The sequence below is a fragment of the Dipodomys ordii genome, unplaced genomic scaffold (assembly GCF_000151885.1).
Source record: "Dipodomys ordii isolate 6190 unplaced genomic scaffold, Dord_2.0 Scaffold36, whole genome shotgun sequence".
Taxonomy (NCBI): Eukaryota; Metazoa; Chordata; class Mammalia; order Rodentia; family Heteromyidae; genus Dipodomys; species Dipodomys ordii.
This window is the reverse complement of record NW_012267252.1, coordinates 7281426-7296208: the sequence shown is the minus strand read 5'-3', so window position 1 is coordinate 7296208 and position 14783 is coordinate 7281426. Positions and strand designations below refer to the sequence as shown.

The 14783-nt window shown below is 49.7% G+C and overlaps 1 protein-coding gene across 1 annotated transcript in view; it reads left to right on the top strand.

Moving 5' to 3' along the window:
- The window catches only part of Col17a1 (collagen, type XVII, alpha 1), a 50432-nt gene extending 38771 nt beyond the window's left edge, over positions 1 to 11661 (top strand). Inside the window, exons 36-56 of the mRNA XM_013017637.1 lie at positions 604 to 639; positions 1725 to 1802; positions 2629 to 2682; positions 2826 to 2867; positions 3025 to 3078; positions 3618 to 3677; positions 4288 to 4320; positions 4410 to 4484; positions 4809 to 4859; positions 5286 to 5408; positions 5902 to 6039; positions 6484 to 6546; positions 6926 to 7066; positions 7583 to 7672; positions 7772 to 7882; positions 8357 to 8503; positions 9050 to 9361; positions 9813 to 9950; positions 10184 to 10246; positions 10407 to 10478; positions 11479 to 11661. Of these exons, the coding sequence (XP_012873091.1) occupies positions 604 to 639; positions 1725 to 1802; positions 2629 to 2682; positions 2826 to 2867; positions 3025 to 3078; positions 3618 to 3677; positions 4288 to 4320; positions 4410 to 4484; positions 4809 to 4859; positions 5286 to 5408; positions 5902 to 6039; positions 6484 to 6546; positions 6926 to 7066; positions 7583 to 7672; positions 7772 to 7882; positions 8357 to 8503; positions 9050 to 9361; positions 9813 to 9950; positions 10184 to 10246; positions 10407 to 10478; positions 11479 to 11531 (1934 nt within the window). The 3' untranslated portion in view covers positions 11532 to 11661. The remainder of the gene's footprint in view (positions 1 to 603; positions 640 to 1724; positions 1803 to 2628; positions 2683 to 2825; positions 2868 to 3024; positions 3079 to 3617; positions 3678 to 4287; positions 4321 to 4409; positions 4485 to 4808; positions 4860 to 5285; positions 5409 to 5901; positions 6040 to 6483; positions 6547 to 6925; positions 7067 to 7582; positions 7673 to 7771; positions 7883 to 8356; positions 8504 to 9049; positions 9362 to 9812; positions 9951 to 10183; positions 10247 to 10406; positions 10479 to 11478) is intronic.
- Positions 11662 to 14783: the final 3122 nt, after the last annotated feature.

The following is a 14783-nucleotide window of genomic DNA, read 5'->3' as shown; positions in this document are numbered from 1 at the left end:
AGAAGCCAGCACCTCCCTCAGCATGTGCAGATAGGAAAGCCAGCAAAACAGGCCAATGACTTCCCAAAGTCACACAGCCAACTCACAACAGGACTCAGCCCCATTGCTCTGTCTCTAGAGCTTGTGACAGTCAGAATAAAAGGCCTTTGGATCCTTTGTTTCTTCTTAGAAAATGATCATGTGCATTCCAGACAACATATTGGTTAGGGTAATAGGTATCTCCCAAATCATCTAGCAACCTACGATGGTTTTAAAAAATATGAAAACTTTTGAGGGTGTTGTAAAACACTATAGTCATTATTTAAAGACACAAGACATCGAATGGTATGTGCTCTGTGGTTGAAGCTATATTCTTATAAGAGGTTAAAAAAAGTTGGAAGGAAATGAAATGCTCACAAGTTAAAGAATTATAAACAAATATTTTCCCCTTTGTCCAAAATGCCGGCCATGTGGCTAAATACTTTTCATCGTTGCAACTATTAATGCTCAAAGGAAGTACTCAAGGTCACATGGTCAATGCAAGTAGGTAGCCTTTGCAGAGCTCCACTGAGAGTGTGATTTTCCCTAGAAGTGTGATTTTCTTTTCCTCACCCTTGTTTCTAGGCCCCGCTGGCCCCGCTGGTCTTCCAGGACAGCAAGGTAGGCAATGCATGGGAAGAACGTGGGCAGTGCTCCCAAACAGGACTTTCAGGCAAGGGTTGGGACCCTGTGCTGTAGGCAAAGGGAGAGATGGATGTTTCGGAAAGGGTGGGGTAAAGCTCTTCACCCGGGCCCTCCAAGGCCTCCATTTCCTGTTTCCTTTCCTGTTTCTGAGAGTGTTAGTGTCCTCAGGACAGACTGAGGTTCTGTGATCCATGGTTAAGGTTAAGTTGGGCTATTTTCATAGCCTCTTGCCAATTCTGACCAGACCCTGATAATCATGCCCTGTCCCATAGTTTATCCAAGTATCAAAAAGCAATCAGAACCAGGCACTGATGGCTCAAGCCTGTAATCCTAGCTACTCAGGTGGCTGAGAACTGAGAATTGCAGTTCAAAGCAGCCTGAGTAGGAAAGTCCATGAGACTCTTGCCTCCAATTAACCACTCAGAAACTGGAAGTGGAGCTCAAAGTGATAGAGCACTAACCTTGAGCAAAAAAAGCTCAGGGACAGCGCCCGGGGCCTGAGTTCTAGCCCCATGACAGACCAAAAAAAAAAAGCAATCAGAGCCAGGCACTGCTGACTCACACCTGTAACCCTAAATACTCAGGAAATTGAGATCTGAATATCACTGTTGGAAGCCAGCTTTGGTAAAGAAGTCTGATACTCTTATCTCCAATTAGCTAGCAAAAAGCTAGAAGTGGAGCTGTGGCCCAAGTGGTAAAGCACTGGCTAGCCTTGAGTAAAGACAGCTAAGGGACAGTGCTTAGGATCTGATGTGCATGCACGCACACGCACACACACACACACACACACACACACACAAATCAGGCTTACAGAAAACTGGCCAAAATCTTCCTAGGAAGTGTTCTGACACAGTGGGGGCCTGTTGTCCAGACCCTGGCAGTACTCCCCTTCATTTGACGCACCCTCCCCCTTCCAGCACCCCCTTTTCCAGACCTGCCTCAGCTGGGTGGTAGAAGGCTCTCAGCTAGGCTCTACTCCTAGCCCTGGGCCCTCTCCAAAGGGGAAGCTGGAGCCCATTGCTGCCGGCAGTGCTCAGCCTAACTCCACATGCACCCCACAGGTCCACGAGGTGAGCCAGGACTTACTGGTGACTCCTTCCTGAACAGTGGCAGCTCCATCTCTGAGATCCTCTCCACACGTGAGTGCCTCCGTTGTCCGGGGCAGGTGGGAGCTGGCAGTGTACTCGGGCCTGGGCAGCTGCAGCAGTGAAGCAGCACCTAGAGTGAGGGCCACCGGTTCCCACACATGGCTGTGGAAGCCGGGTTGATCTGGAATGGGAAGCTGGGACAGCTGTCAGAGAGGCTCTGAGGTTCCAAGGTGACCTGGGTCACCTTGGAACTGGGCCATTTCCCACTTACAGCAAGCACAACCAATAGCAAGAATCTCAACTACAGGCCCAGGCTGAGAAAGCTGGCTCCTGTACTGTTATGTCACAGAACCCTTTCTAGAGCCCTGGTGGATCGCTAGCTGGACCTCTTACTTGAATACATGGAATGCCAAATGGCTAAAATGGTCGCCAGCCTGAGCCAGGGCCCTATTGTGTGCTCGAATTGTTGGGGGGTTCAGCATTGGGTGACATCGCACTGAGTCTTCCCGACACTTCGGGTCACTGACCCTGATTTACCAAGGAGGAAATGGAGGCCAAGACAGCCTGAGAAGTTGCTCTAAGTCACCAGCTAGCTGTGCAGAAGCAAGGATTTGAACGCAGGCTGTCTGATAGGGAAACCCATGCTTCTACCCCTCATTCCATACCCATGAGCTGCCAGCAAATTTACAGCCCCACCTGCTGGGGGTGAGCACCGTAGAAGATGGTGTCTTGGAGGGTTGTGTGTCATAACCCACAGCCTGGTCCCTGGGTGTGACTGTGGCCCAGAGTCTGAGACTGACGATCCTGAAAGGTAAGAAGCATGGCAAAGAGCAGCCTTGTCAAAGTCTGTGTCATTTCTGTTTTCTTCTCTCTACAGAAGGCCTTGATTTACGAGGTCCCCCAGGCCCACCTGGGCCACGAGGTCCCCCAGGTAAGCAGGTCAGGGACTTTGGTAGGTAGAGAATCTCAAGGCCAGGGGGTTCAAGGCACTTCGTGGAGAAGCCCAGATCCTGTTCTCAGAGGGTGAATCAGGCTCCTGAGTTCATATTTCCTCTTCCTCACTTTCTCTTGCAGGGCCCTCCATCCCAGGCCCACCAGGACCCCGAGGCCCACCAGGTGAGAGCAGAGCTCCGTGCTGCGGAGGGAGAAAAGGATACAGGAGGTGGGAGGCACTGGGACCCAGAGCCTGGGATGGCTCTAAGGAAAGGGGTTTTTGCCTCCTCCTGGGCAGAGAGCTCCTGGCCCATCTTGAGTCTCGGGTTTCTCCTCTTAGGGGAAGGCGTGCCCGGCCCACCAGGCCCACCAGGATCTTTCCTGGCTGACTCAGGTAATGTTCACCACTTGGACCTAACTCTGGCACGGGTGTCTGTCTTCTTTCTGACTGATCTGTCTGTATAACCTTCCTGCTACTTGTTACATGGTGGGGGGGGGGGAGCAGAATAAACCATGCCAATCCAAACACTCTGGTGGCCTGGCCTGAGGGAAGGAGCCAGCTCTGCCCTTGAAGAGTTTCCAGGATGAGTAGGGCAGTTCTTGTCTGATAAAGTAGGCAGGACATATGCCCAGGAGATGGCATGAGTGCTGGCAGTTAAGATCTTTGCACTCATCTAGCATCTTCCATGATAGATCTCCCTACCCATCCCTCCCTCCATTTATCTGTCCTTCCATTCATCTCTCCATCATTCCATCTTTTCATTCATTCACCATTCATTCAACTGTCCAGCCATCCAAATATCCAAACATTTATCTATACCACCATCCTTATAGCCAGCCAGCCATCTGAGAAAATGCTGATTGAGCATCTACGGTATGCTAGGTGCTACTTCCTCAGAAACATTATACTCAAGCTATCTCTTTCTTCTGCAGATGGCATCTTCTCTGGTCCCCCAGGCCCACCTGGGCCCCCAGGCCCTAAAGGAGACCAAGGTGAGAACAGAGTCTTGGGGATCCCAACAGCTGATATGTGTCCCCTGCTTACCACTGGGGGACCAGGCAAGCCCATCCCTGTCTCCATGGTCCCCATCTAGCCGAAATGTATCTCACAGCTCTCTGCCTCCTTAACTTCAGCCCCCGCCCCCCCCCCAGGTCTCCAGGGACACCAAGGTACAGTAATGCTGACATTAGTCATAACCTGAGATAGGGCCAGGGCAGAAAGAGCTGACTGTCAAGGGCTTAATGGAAATGCATTTGGTCTTCATGAGCAAAAGTAGATCAGAGTGTCTCTGTGAATGGCTTAGTATGTATGCTTATTGTGCAGGTGTGCGTGTAATACAAGTGTGCGTGCAGTCCAGTGTAAGAGTATATGTAGTGTGGGTATGTATGCCATGTCAGTATGTGTCCAGAGTTGACGTGTGTGTGTGTATGTGTGTGCAGGGCAGGTGTGTATACAATGTAGGTGATGAGTATGTGGCAGGCATCCCCAAAGGAGTATGTAGACCCAACTATCCATGCCCTGAGGATCCTCAGAAGGGGAGGAGAGAAAAGAGGAGGGGGAAGGAGGAAAGTGAGACTGAATGTCCTTCTCCCCATCCCTCAGGTGAACAAGGCCTCCCAGGGTTCTCAATCTCCGGTAAGTATAGAACCCCTGCCCCAGCCCTGCTCCAGCCAGAGCCTCTCCCAGCCCTGGCTAACTGCACTGTGTGTGCTATTGATTTCTAGATTCTGGTTCTCTTGGATTCAACATGCAGGGACCCCCAGGCCCACCTGGCCCACAGGGACCCAAAGGTGACAAAGGTCAGTGAAGGATCCGCTAACAAGGTGGTGAGGAATGAGTCTAGCCTGACCCCCGAAGCCCAGCCCTGAATGGAGTGCCTTGAGTGCTTATTTGTTTGTAAGACCTGGGCAAAAAGAAGAGGCAAAAAAAAGACTAGACTGCAGGGAGACAGGGACAAGGACCTGGAAAAATAGTCTCTGCCCAAAAGAACCTCATGGTAGCATTGTGAAAAGGAGACTAGGAGACATGGGACAATCACTGAAGCACACACAAGTGTGTGGGGCCTGCCCAGGGAAGGCTGCCTGTAAGAGGGTGCACACAGGGCTACTTGGTTTGCATTGCAGGTGACGCTGGTGTCCTGGGAACTGCTAGCTTTTCCCGTGGTCCCTCTCGAGGTAAGAACCAAAGTTCTCCCCTCCTTCGAATGAGGATATTGATCTGTTCATTCTCTTGTCCATGACTCTATCCTCCTGCAAGAACTGGGGCTCATGTGCAGGTTGGCAGGAGGTTACAAGCTAGGGGGAGGAGAGGAAGGGCCCATGCATTTCTAAAGAGAACTAGCTAGGCCAGGGGTCCATGATGAGCACAGAATGGACCCTGGGAACTCTGCACCGCCAGACAGGAGTGAGACTCAGCGAGGTGCTGAGCAGGTTGCTGAGGGCAAAGGGAGGGTTGGCCTGGACCGGGTCCCTTTCCCAGGCTCTTTGTGCATGGGGCTCTTCTCTTGGCCACTGGCCTCTTTTCCTCAAACTGCAGGTACAATGCCTGAGTCTGGGCCTAGGGTGGGGTAACTAACACGGGATGCTCTCTCTGCCCTACAGAAGAGTCATCAAACACCATGTACATCCAGGGCCCACCTGGCCCGCCAGGGCCTCCGGGGCTTCCAGGCTCCCTTGGTGCCTCTGGCCAAGATATTCAGCAATACATCTTGGAGTACATGCAGAGTGAGTGGCCTAATTCCTCCAGCCTTGGCTCTAGGGTGGGTCAAAGGGGAAGAAAGGAAGAAGGGGACAGAGGGAGGCAAGATTATGTGGGTGGGCATAAAGTAGGGGAGCTATCCAGCTGCTGATGCTGAGATTCCCTCCCCCCCCACCATGGAACATGGCCTACAACACCCCTGACCACACACATGACCTCATCCTCACCCCACCTGGGGGCCGTGTGCATACATATACTCACATATCTGCCCCTCACCCCTATCTTCGTGGGGGGAAGGGCGGGCAATGATTCATTAAATGGATGGTTGACTGGATTCCATGCCCTTAGGAACCATCTGACCCAGCACAGACTTCTGCCTCCATTTCTCCATCAGTAACAAGGGAGTCTAAACAGGATGGAGCAGGTTTTAACCACATGCTCTGGGTTACCTCTAGGAGGACCCTTGGGCTCATCATCCCCTTGGGGACAGGCTTAACGGCTTCATCGCTTTGTTGGCAGGTGACAGATTTAGGTCTTATCTATCTGGGGTTCAGGGTCCTGCAGGCCCCCCAGGGCCCCCAGGGCCTGTCACCACCATCACTGGTGAGACCTTCGACTATTCACAGCTGGCAAGCCACGTCTCGAGCTACTTGCAGAGTAAGCCCGCCCCACACCCTGTCCCTCTGCCTTCTTCCTTTTCCCAGAGCCTCGGCTCTCCATTCGCTGTTTGCTCTGCCCTTCTCCTGGATATAACTTTCAATTCTGCACTCACTATGGTTCAGGCAGAGAAGGGAGGCCCCGCCTCCAGTTGACCAATGTGTCCTCCTCACCCCAATTACTGGTCCCTCTCTGTTTATGAAGAGATCCTTCTGCTTCGCAGAATCTGGTGGGAGTTAACTAAAGCATGTTCTGCAAAATAAATTGCATTTATAACCAAAATAACCACAACAGCTTTGGCCCTTTCCCTGTTTCTAACAAGCCTATAGTATCCCATTCATTCATTTCCCTCAAAGAGGAGTGACTGGCTAATGGGTCTTTCAGACTGGTTGCAGAGGATCTGCTCCAGCACCAGGGAGGTAACATGAGGTCTTCTAACCACAGGTTCGGGCTTCAGCCTGTCCTCGTCATCCATTTCCTCTGAAGACATCCTGGCTGTGCTGCAGCGTGAGTCACTTGTGGTGGGCTGAGGGCGGGACTTCCTCACCTCGCTTGCCAGGACCACTGTGTCCTCAGCCACACTTTTGGAGGGCTGTGGACCTGAATCAGTTCTTTGGGACAAGGAACCAGGATCTCCTTGCTCTGACTTACTCCCTGACTCACAAATGAACAGGAAAGAGGACACTCTGCTGTCCCCGGGTTGCAAGCAAGCAGGGCTGCAAGCACTTTCTGGAAATTTGGTGATTGCCACTGACCAGAATGGGCCTGAGAACGCGGAAACCAGTTATTAGGGGGGAGTCCGTCCGTGCAGGGGACCAGGCGCTGGCTGGGCAGTGTGGGGCGCTCTTGAGGCTGGATCTATACTGGTGCATCCTCTGTCTTCCAGGGGATGAGGTGCGGCAGTACCTGCGGCAGTTCCTGATGGGTCCTCGGGGTCCCCCAGGGCCACCAGGAGTCGGTGGCGATGGATCCCTCCAGCCGTTGGACTATGCAGAGCTGAGTAACCGTGTTCTCAGCTACATGTCAAGTGAGCGTCTGCCTTCCCTTCCTGCCCCAGGTGGTAGCGAGGTCCTAACGAAGCTGGGATGAGGCCCTTCATCTCCAAGTTAGCCGCACTGCTCTTTTCCTGCCTAATTGCCCCCACCCTAGCAAAGGGAGGGCCCTAGAGCTGCTGAAACCTGGGGCCCCAGCGCAGATCCAAGAACATAGCTGGAGAAGTCTAAATGAGCTTCCTGGGCATGGTCTTGTGAGGGGTTTGTGCACGTGCACATGCGCGCACGCGCACACACACACACTCGAGAACACCTGCATTGGCAGCAGTGTTGACCTGTGCTCCTCTCAGCCCCCTCCTCCCTCACGGCCATTGCCTGGGACTGCATGATCCCACTCTTCTTTGCCTCTTTTCCTGCCACCCCCTCTTTCCTGCCTCAGATTCCGCTGCTGTCTAGACTACTAGGTCTGACTTCCTCTCGGACAGGGGTTTCACATCCTCTCTCCCCTGCCTAATGGGAGTGCATCACAACCTGGACCTTTGTTCCCCCAGGTACTGGCGTCAGCATTGGGGTTCCTGGCCCCCCGGGTCCTCCTGGCTTGCCAGGGACAAGCTATGAGGAGCTCCTCTCTTTGCTCCGAGGTAAGGCCAAGCAGGGGCCATCTGTCCAGATGGTTTGGAACAAAGCAGAGCCCTCCGCTCAGGCAGCGGCTGACTCCTTGCTCTCCCTTGGTGTCTCAGGGTCTGAATACAGAGGCATCATTGGACCCCCAGGCCCCCCTGGGCCACCTGGGATCCCAGGCAATGCGTGGTCTAGCATCAGCGTGGAGGACCTCTCATCTTACTTACACAGTGAGGCACTGTGGAGCCCGATGGGGAGGGTAGAGGACATAGCCATAGAGTACTAATCCATTTGCCAATCACCAAGACGTCCTAGAACAAGTACAGGGCTAGGGCTGAGGCCCTGGAGAAGGACCTCAACCTTGCAAGTGGACAAGAGCCTCCCCCTCCCCCACACTGCAGCCCTTGGAGAACTCACTCAGAGCCAACCTCAGCGCGCCAGTGCCCAGCCTTGGTGAAGGGCTAAGAAGGGACTGGATCTGGACGAGTTAGGATGGCTCAATTGGAACAGTCACTCCTAGAAGATGCCAGAAAGAGGGCTGTTGTAGGCCTGTTGTTACCATCCCCATATCCAGGAGGCCCAGCTATGTCCCCCTCCCATGCCCCGTCCAGGAGTGGCCCAAGGCAGGTTCTGAGGCCTGGCTGAGAACTCAGCTTTCTCCACATAAGACCTGAACACATCTCTTTCCCTTCTCTCCCATTCAGCTGCGGGCTTGTCATTCATCCCAGGCCCCCCAGGCCCTCCTGGGCCCCCTGGTCCTCGAGGGCCCCAGGGTGTTTCAGGAGCTCTGACCAACTATGCAGCTGAAAACAGCGACAACTTCCGCAGTGAGCTGATCAGCTACCTCACAAGTAGGTGCCCCTGAGATTGGGGTCCCCCACCCCTCTCCCAAGACCTTACTTGTCCCCATAAGTAGGGGAGCAGATGCTTAAAAGAGTCTGGAAGCCAGGCGCCGGTGGCTCAGGCCTGTAATCCTAGCTACTCAGGAGGCTGAGATCTGAGGATCACGGTTCAAAGCCAGTCTGGGCAGGAAAGTCTGTGAGACTCTTATGTCCAATTAACCACCAGAAAACCAGAAGGAGTGCTGCAGCTCAAGTGGTAGAGTGCTCACCTTGAGCTGAAGAGCTGAGGGACAGCGCCCAGACCCAGAGTCCAAGCCCCAAAACCAACCCCCATAGCCCCCACAAAAAAAGAGTCTGGAAGGCAAACGTATGAGAGCCCCCGGTCAGGGTAAGCCTAGTTTCCTTCCTTGCCAGCATCCTTCTGGTCATGTCAAAGACCCTGAAATTGATTTCTGGTCACTGAGGAACAGAGGCCCTAGGAGAGATCCTCTAGCTCCTAAGTCTTTCTGTCCACCAACATCTGGGCTTCTGCTCAAGCAACTTCCCGCCCTGCAGGTCCTGATGTGCGCAGCTTCATCGTGGGTCCCCCAGGTCCACCCGGGCCGCAGGGGCCACCAGGAGACAGCCGCCTAGCATCGCGGGAAGACGCCTATGGTTGGGGGAGCAGCTCCTCCGTCAGAAGGGGTGGCTCCTACGGTTCATTGGGTGGAGCCAACGGAGGCTCCCTAGATGAAGGTGGAGCCTTTGGTGCTGGAGATGGAGGTCCATATGGCACGGACATCGGTCCAGGAGGAGGCTATGGGGCCAGCTTCACTGGAGACCTGGACTACAATGAGCTGGCTGTTCGAGTGTCGGAGAGTTTGCAGCGTACGTACACACATAGGCCTTGATGAGGCTCTTGGCATAGAGGCCCATCCTAATTCCCAGGCATTTCCGTGCAATGGGCCTCACCCAGTATTGCAAGCTAAACTGCGGGAAACAGAGCACACTGGGGTCCTAGTTCTTATTTTCCCCAACACCTAACTTACTCTGAGTCTCAGAAGATCCCTATGACCACCGTGTCTTTCTAGTGGGGCTCAAGGCAAGTTAGCCAAGAGGTCCTTCCTGTCTGTAGGTATGAGCCCAGTTATGCAGTCCAAGGGCCTTGGAAGAAAATGCCCACAGCTCATGGTGGCCTGTGCCAGACGCCCAGCGGAACAGAGAGGGAGTCTTCAGGACTTCCGCCTTTGTGTCTAGTTTAACTTTGGGAGTATTCCTTCTGCCGATGACAGCACCGAGTAACCCCCTGCCCCTGGGCCTCCACTCTGGTGTTTTGCAGGTCAGGGTCTGCTGCAAGGGCTGGCCTACACCGTCCAGGGCCCGCCTGGCCAGCCTGGGCCCCAGGGTCCCCCTGGCATCAGCAAGGTGTTCTCTGCCTACAGCAATGTGACGGAAGACCTCATGAATTTCTTCCGAAGTAAGCACATCCCCATTGCTTTCCAGGCACCCAGCCTGCTCCATAACCACTGACTCATTAAAAGACTGTGTGTATTGGAGGTACAGAAAATCTCCATCAAGTCCACTTTGTTCCCTCTTACAAATCCAAACTCCATCACTATCTGGTAACTTTGAACCCATCACTCAATCTCTCACACTTCAGGTGATCTCCAGTCTAAGGCCAGTTTTTTGGTTGTTTTCCCCTTCTTGCAGCCTATGGAGCTATTCCAGGACCACCAGGGCAGAAGGGAGAAGTGGGCACACCAGGACCCAGAGGTAAGCGGCAGCAGGGAAACAGCTACCAAGACTCTATGAAAGGACAATCGCTTGCTGAGAAGCAGCCCCTTGCTGGTGCCACACTGGGTACCTATGCCATGCCTTTGGGTTCCCCATGCATACTTGTACATTCAGATCATCCCTCCCTCTATTCCTCCAGGTGAGAGGGGTCCCGCTGGACCACGAGGTCTTCCGGGGCCACCTGGGCACAAGGGAGAAAAAGGAGACAAAGGTAAGTGCTGGAGCCAGAGTCCTAGGAGGCTGATGCTCAACAGACAGAAAATGTCACACACACACACACACACACACACACACACACACAGTCCTAGGAGGCTGATGCTCAACAGACAGAAAATGTCACACACACACACACACACACACACACACACAGTCCTAGGAGGCTGATGCTCGACAGAAAATGTCACACACATACACACACACACACACACACAGTCACACACACACACCACCCTCACAATGCAAATGCCAAAGCAAAAGCTGCCAACAATGTAATTTGCCTAACAATCACATTGGCAGCTTAAAAAAAAAAAAAGATGTCAGTGCCCAGAGGAAAATGAGAACTAACCTGGTGATAAAATAGGGTTAACTTGCTTCAGTAAACTGATGATTTCACAAATGATTTTTTTTTTCCTGTGGGGCTTGAACTCTAGACTTGGAGGCTGTCCATGCGCTCTTCAGCTCAAGACAAGCACTCTACAACTTGAGCTACAGTACCACTTCTGGTTTTCTAGTGGTTTATTGGAGATAAGAGTCTCATGGATTTTCCTGCCTGAACTGGCTTTGAACTGTGATCCTCAGATCTCAGCATCCTGAGTAGCTAGGATTACAGCCGTGAGCCACCGGTGGCCGGCTTACAAATGATTTAATTTTTGAAATCATCTTAGCAGTAGTCACAGTGGTTGTAACTGCCCATTAAGATCCTACAGTCCATAAAACTTTATGGTTTTTTGGGTCATCAGTTGTGGGGTTAGAATTCAGGGCCGGGGTGCTGTCCCTGAGCTCTCTTGCTCAAGGCTAGCACTCTACCACTTTGAGCCATAGTGCTACTTCCAGTTTTCTGGTGGTTAATTCGAGTATTAGACTTTCCTGCCTGGGCTGGCTTTGAACCGCAATCCTCAAATCTCAGTCTCCTGAATAGCTAGAATTACAGGCATGAGCCACTAGCGCCTGGCCACAAAACATTTTCTGATTTCTACTCATCTAACTTTCAGGTGACCAAGTCTATGTGGGACGGAGGAGGAGAAGTGTCGCCAGCAAGCCATGAAGCTGGTTGTCCCCTGGACTAGTTTTCACAGTACATATGGGCACCTATGTCAGATTCTCTCCACCATGAAAGTTGGAGTCTCTGTCCTGATGAGACAAATGGTCACATAGCAAGGTTCTTGTCTGAAAAAACTCTAACAGCCTCACTGGGTGCAATTTCAGAGCAGCTTCAACGCCTTGGGATGAGGCTATCTAGACCCCGGCTCCTTGTTCTTTAGCATTCAGGGCAGGCCCAGGCCCGGCCCCAGGCTCAGAAAGCCAGTGACATCCAAGTTGGCTTGGCAGTCTTTGGACCCAGAAAATGGCAGGTGGGGCTGGGGTGGCTTCTTGGAGGTAACAGCTTGATGGGGCTGTGCTCTGGCTTCTGCTGAAGGCTCTCCTGCCAGCTGCTTCCTCCCCTTTCACCCTGCATTCTCTAGTCACAGCAAGAGTTGACTAAGAAGTGACTCTTGCAACTGAAGAAATTAGGAAATTCGCTTCCCCTGTAGAAGTGAGAGGGTTCCAAATAGTTTTATTATACATGCAGATTATGATTCCCACTTATTGAAATGTTTGATTGTAGCTACGATCTGTACCAACAGCTCTGTGCTAGAGTTTGTAGATATGTTATACTGAACTACACTGCAGCAAATAGGGTAACCAGAAAGAGGGAGAGAAGGAAATGGAGTGCCTGATGCTGGCTGGGAAAGATGACTTCTGCTACGCTATCACCCTCTGTCCCACACTTAGGAAATGGCATGGGGGGCTGGGTACAGCTGGGTTAAGCACTATTCACTGTCAAAAACATTTGTGATGCTAAGATGAAACGTCATTTCAATTGTAAATTTTCCAATTAAAAGTTTTTTTTTTCTTTTTTAATATGTTTAATGTGAGCCATCTGAACAAAGGAAGTTTGTGTTTAGTTTTTTTAAAGAAAATATTCTGGGCTAGTTGGGTCTGACTGTAACACTGTTTATTACAAATACAAGAAAACAAAACTGGTTGTATTTCAGGGCACTACTTCTAGCATTTTAATTGGCAATATCTTTAAAGGCTGGTTTCATCTGCAACTATTAACTCAAATTTGGCCAGAAAGGATCTGGAAGTTTCTTGTAAATTATTTGAAATAAACACAAAGGGACAACATGAGCAACAAGATTATCTGAAACAGGATTGTTTACTCCAGGAGCAAAGAAATTAAAATTACGGGCCAAAGAACAGATGGGACTATTAGAAGGGAGAATGTACAAATACTAGTGAAGTCATTCAAAATGAAATCCAAAGAAGCTGCATTTGTTAGCTTGTTACAATCTGTGATTCTGATAGCCGGATCTTAAGTGCTGGATAAGAATTAAACATCTCTACTCTTCTAAAGACTGAATTGTTTTCTATATGGTCCTTATTCAGTCTACTCCATCAAACAACTGCTGGCAGCAACAATCACCCAAGCACCAAACATGCCACCTGGTCTTCTGGCTCCACTTTTTATCTGGACAGTTGGCCACTGTGAATTGCTACGGGGATTTTTGAAAAGGAGTTCAGACAGTCTTCAGAATTCAAAGCAACTTGCTTTACTGACTTAACAAAAACCTAACTATTGTGTATAGGGAATAAATGTAAGGTGGTTTTTTAAGTTTTCCTAAAGAATTCGCAGTTTCAGGCTAGGCATGGTGATGCATAAATATCGTAACAACACTCGAAAGGCTGAGGCAGGAAGATCAAGAATTTGAGGCCAGCTTAGGATGCACAGTGACACTGTCTCAAAAACACAAAAACAAATTAATCCCATAAAAGCTGGCTTTTACTTTTTAAAAACTTTTACTTTGGGACTCAAGTATTCCATTTTCTATAAATGGTTCTTTCTTGATTAATCAGACCTAGAATTTTTTCCCTTGTCATTAGATTTGCTTTACTACCCAGGCAAAATAGAGTAAAAGTTCAACCTTTCTATCTTCTCTGCATAAAACCTAGGAAAAAGATGGACAGACTTGAGCGACATCTTCAAGCTGAATAGCAATGGATCTGAGCCTCTTTTGTTACACACACACACACACACACACACACACACACACACAGAGTCAAGAATGAGCTCAATGATCCATTATGTGCCTAGATGAAAAAGTGACATCAATGCCTCTCTCCAATAAAGCTGGACATGTGCCAAATGCTGCTGCCGCCTGATGTCTACTGAATCTTGTATGAACATATCACTGACAAAGGACAACAAGAAGCTATGCTAGCAAAAGTGAGATCGTACAATTTAAAAACACTTGGTACCAAAAAATAAACTTTCCCAAAGGGTAAAAATGAAATAAAAAACACATATATACCCATCACATAGATGGAAATGTTTAAGGAGGTATCTGCATGCTGAAAGACACCCACTAGCATGTCAGCAATTTAAAATAAGACAGGACAGAAGGAGAATGAGTAACAAAAGGATATAAAACTAATCATGTGGTACGTCAAAACACCAAGGGATTGTAAGTTTGAAAATGTATCTCTAAAAAGTAAAAGACGGGGTGACATTGTCCAAAAAGAAACGTACTCATTACCTGATTTACGAAACTGTAACCCCTCTGCATAATACCTTTATAATAGCAATAAATAAAATATATAACAAGGACTGAGGGTTAAAGGGCACTAGAAAGTGTTCTCATTCAGAATAATTTAGTGTCAAAGACTGTCAATTTAAAAAAGGAAAACCGTGTCCCCAAAATAGATTAAGAAATAACTTTATTTTTCATTTGTGAACCCCACAACTGAAAAGACAGATTGATCCCAAATAGACAAGAGGCATCATCTGAAACAAATTTCTTTCTGAAATTTTAGCCTGTGAACTTATTACATTGTAAAGGATCACATTTTAAACTGCAGCCAACACTGAAAACTGATAAAACACGCTATTTCAAGCTTCACAGCAGAAATTTGAAAGGCTTATCAAAACCATGTCAGCCACAGAAGAGCAACGGTAGAAGCGTGAACTCTGGCGCCTTCAACGTAAGTATTAAAATATCACCCAATTTCCTACAAAAGATCATTTTCCAGAAGAGAATTGATTTACTTACTCAGAAGTCTACAAAACTGGAACTTTCTTCTTCTAACACAGTTCTAGACTGTTCCTTTAATCAATAATAATTCTAGATAATAATTTGACCAAATTTGGCTTCTCAGAAGAATCTTTGTCATGTAAGCACAGTGTTGAATGGGGGGAAATGTATAAAGTTACAAGGGAACTGGAAAAATACAAAAAGAGTCACTTCTGAAACTTGCT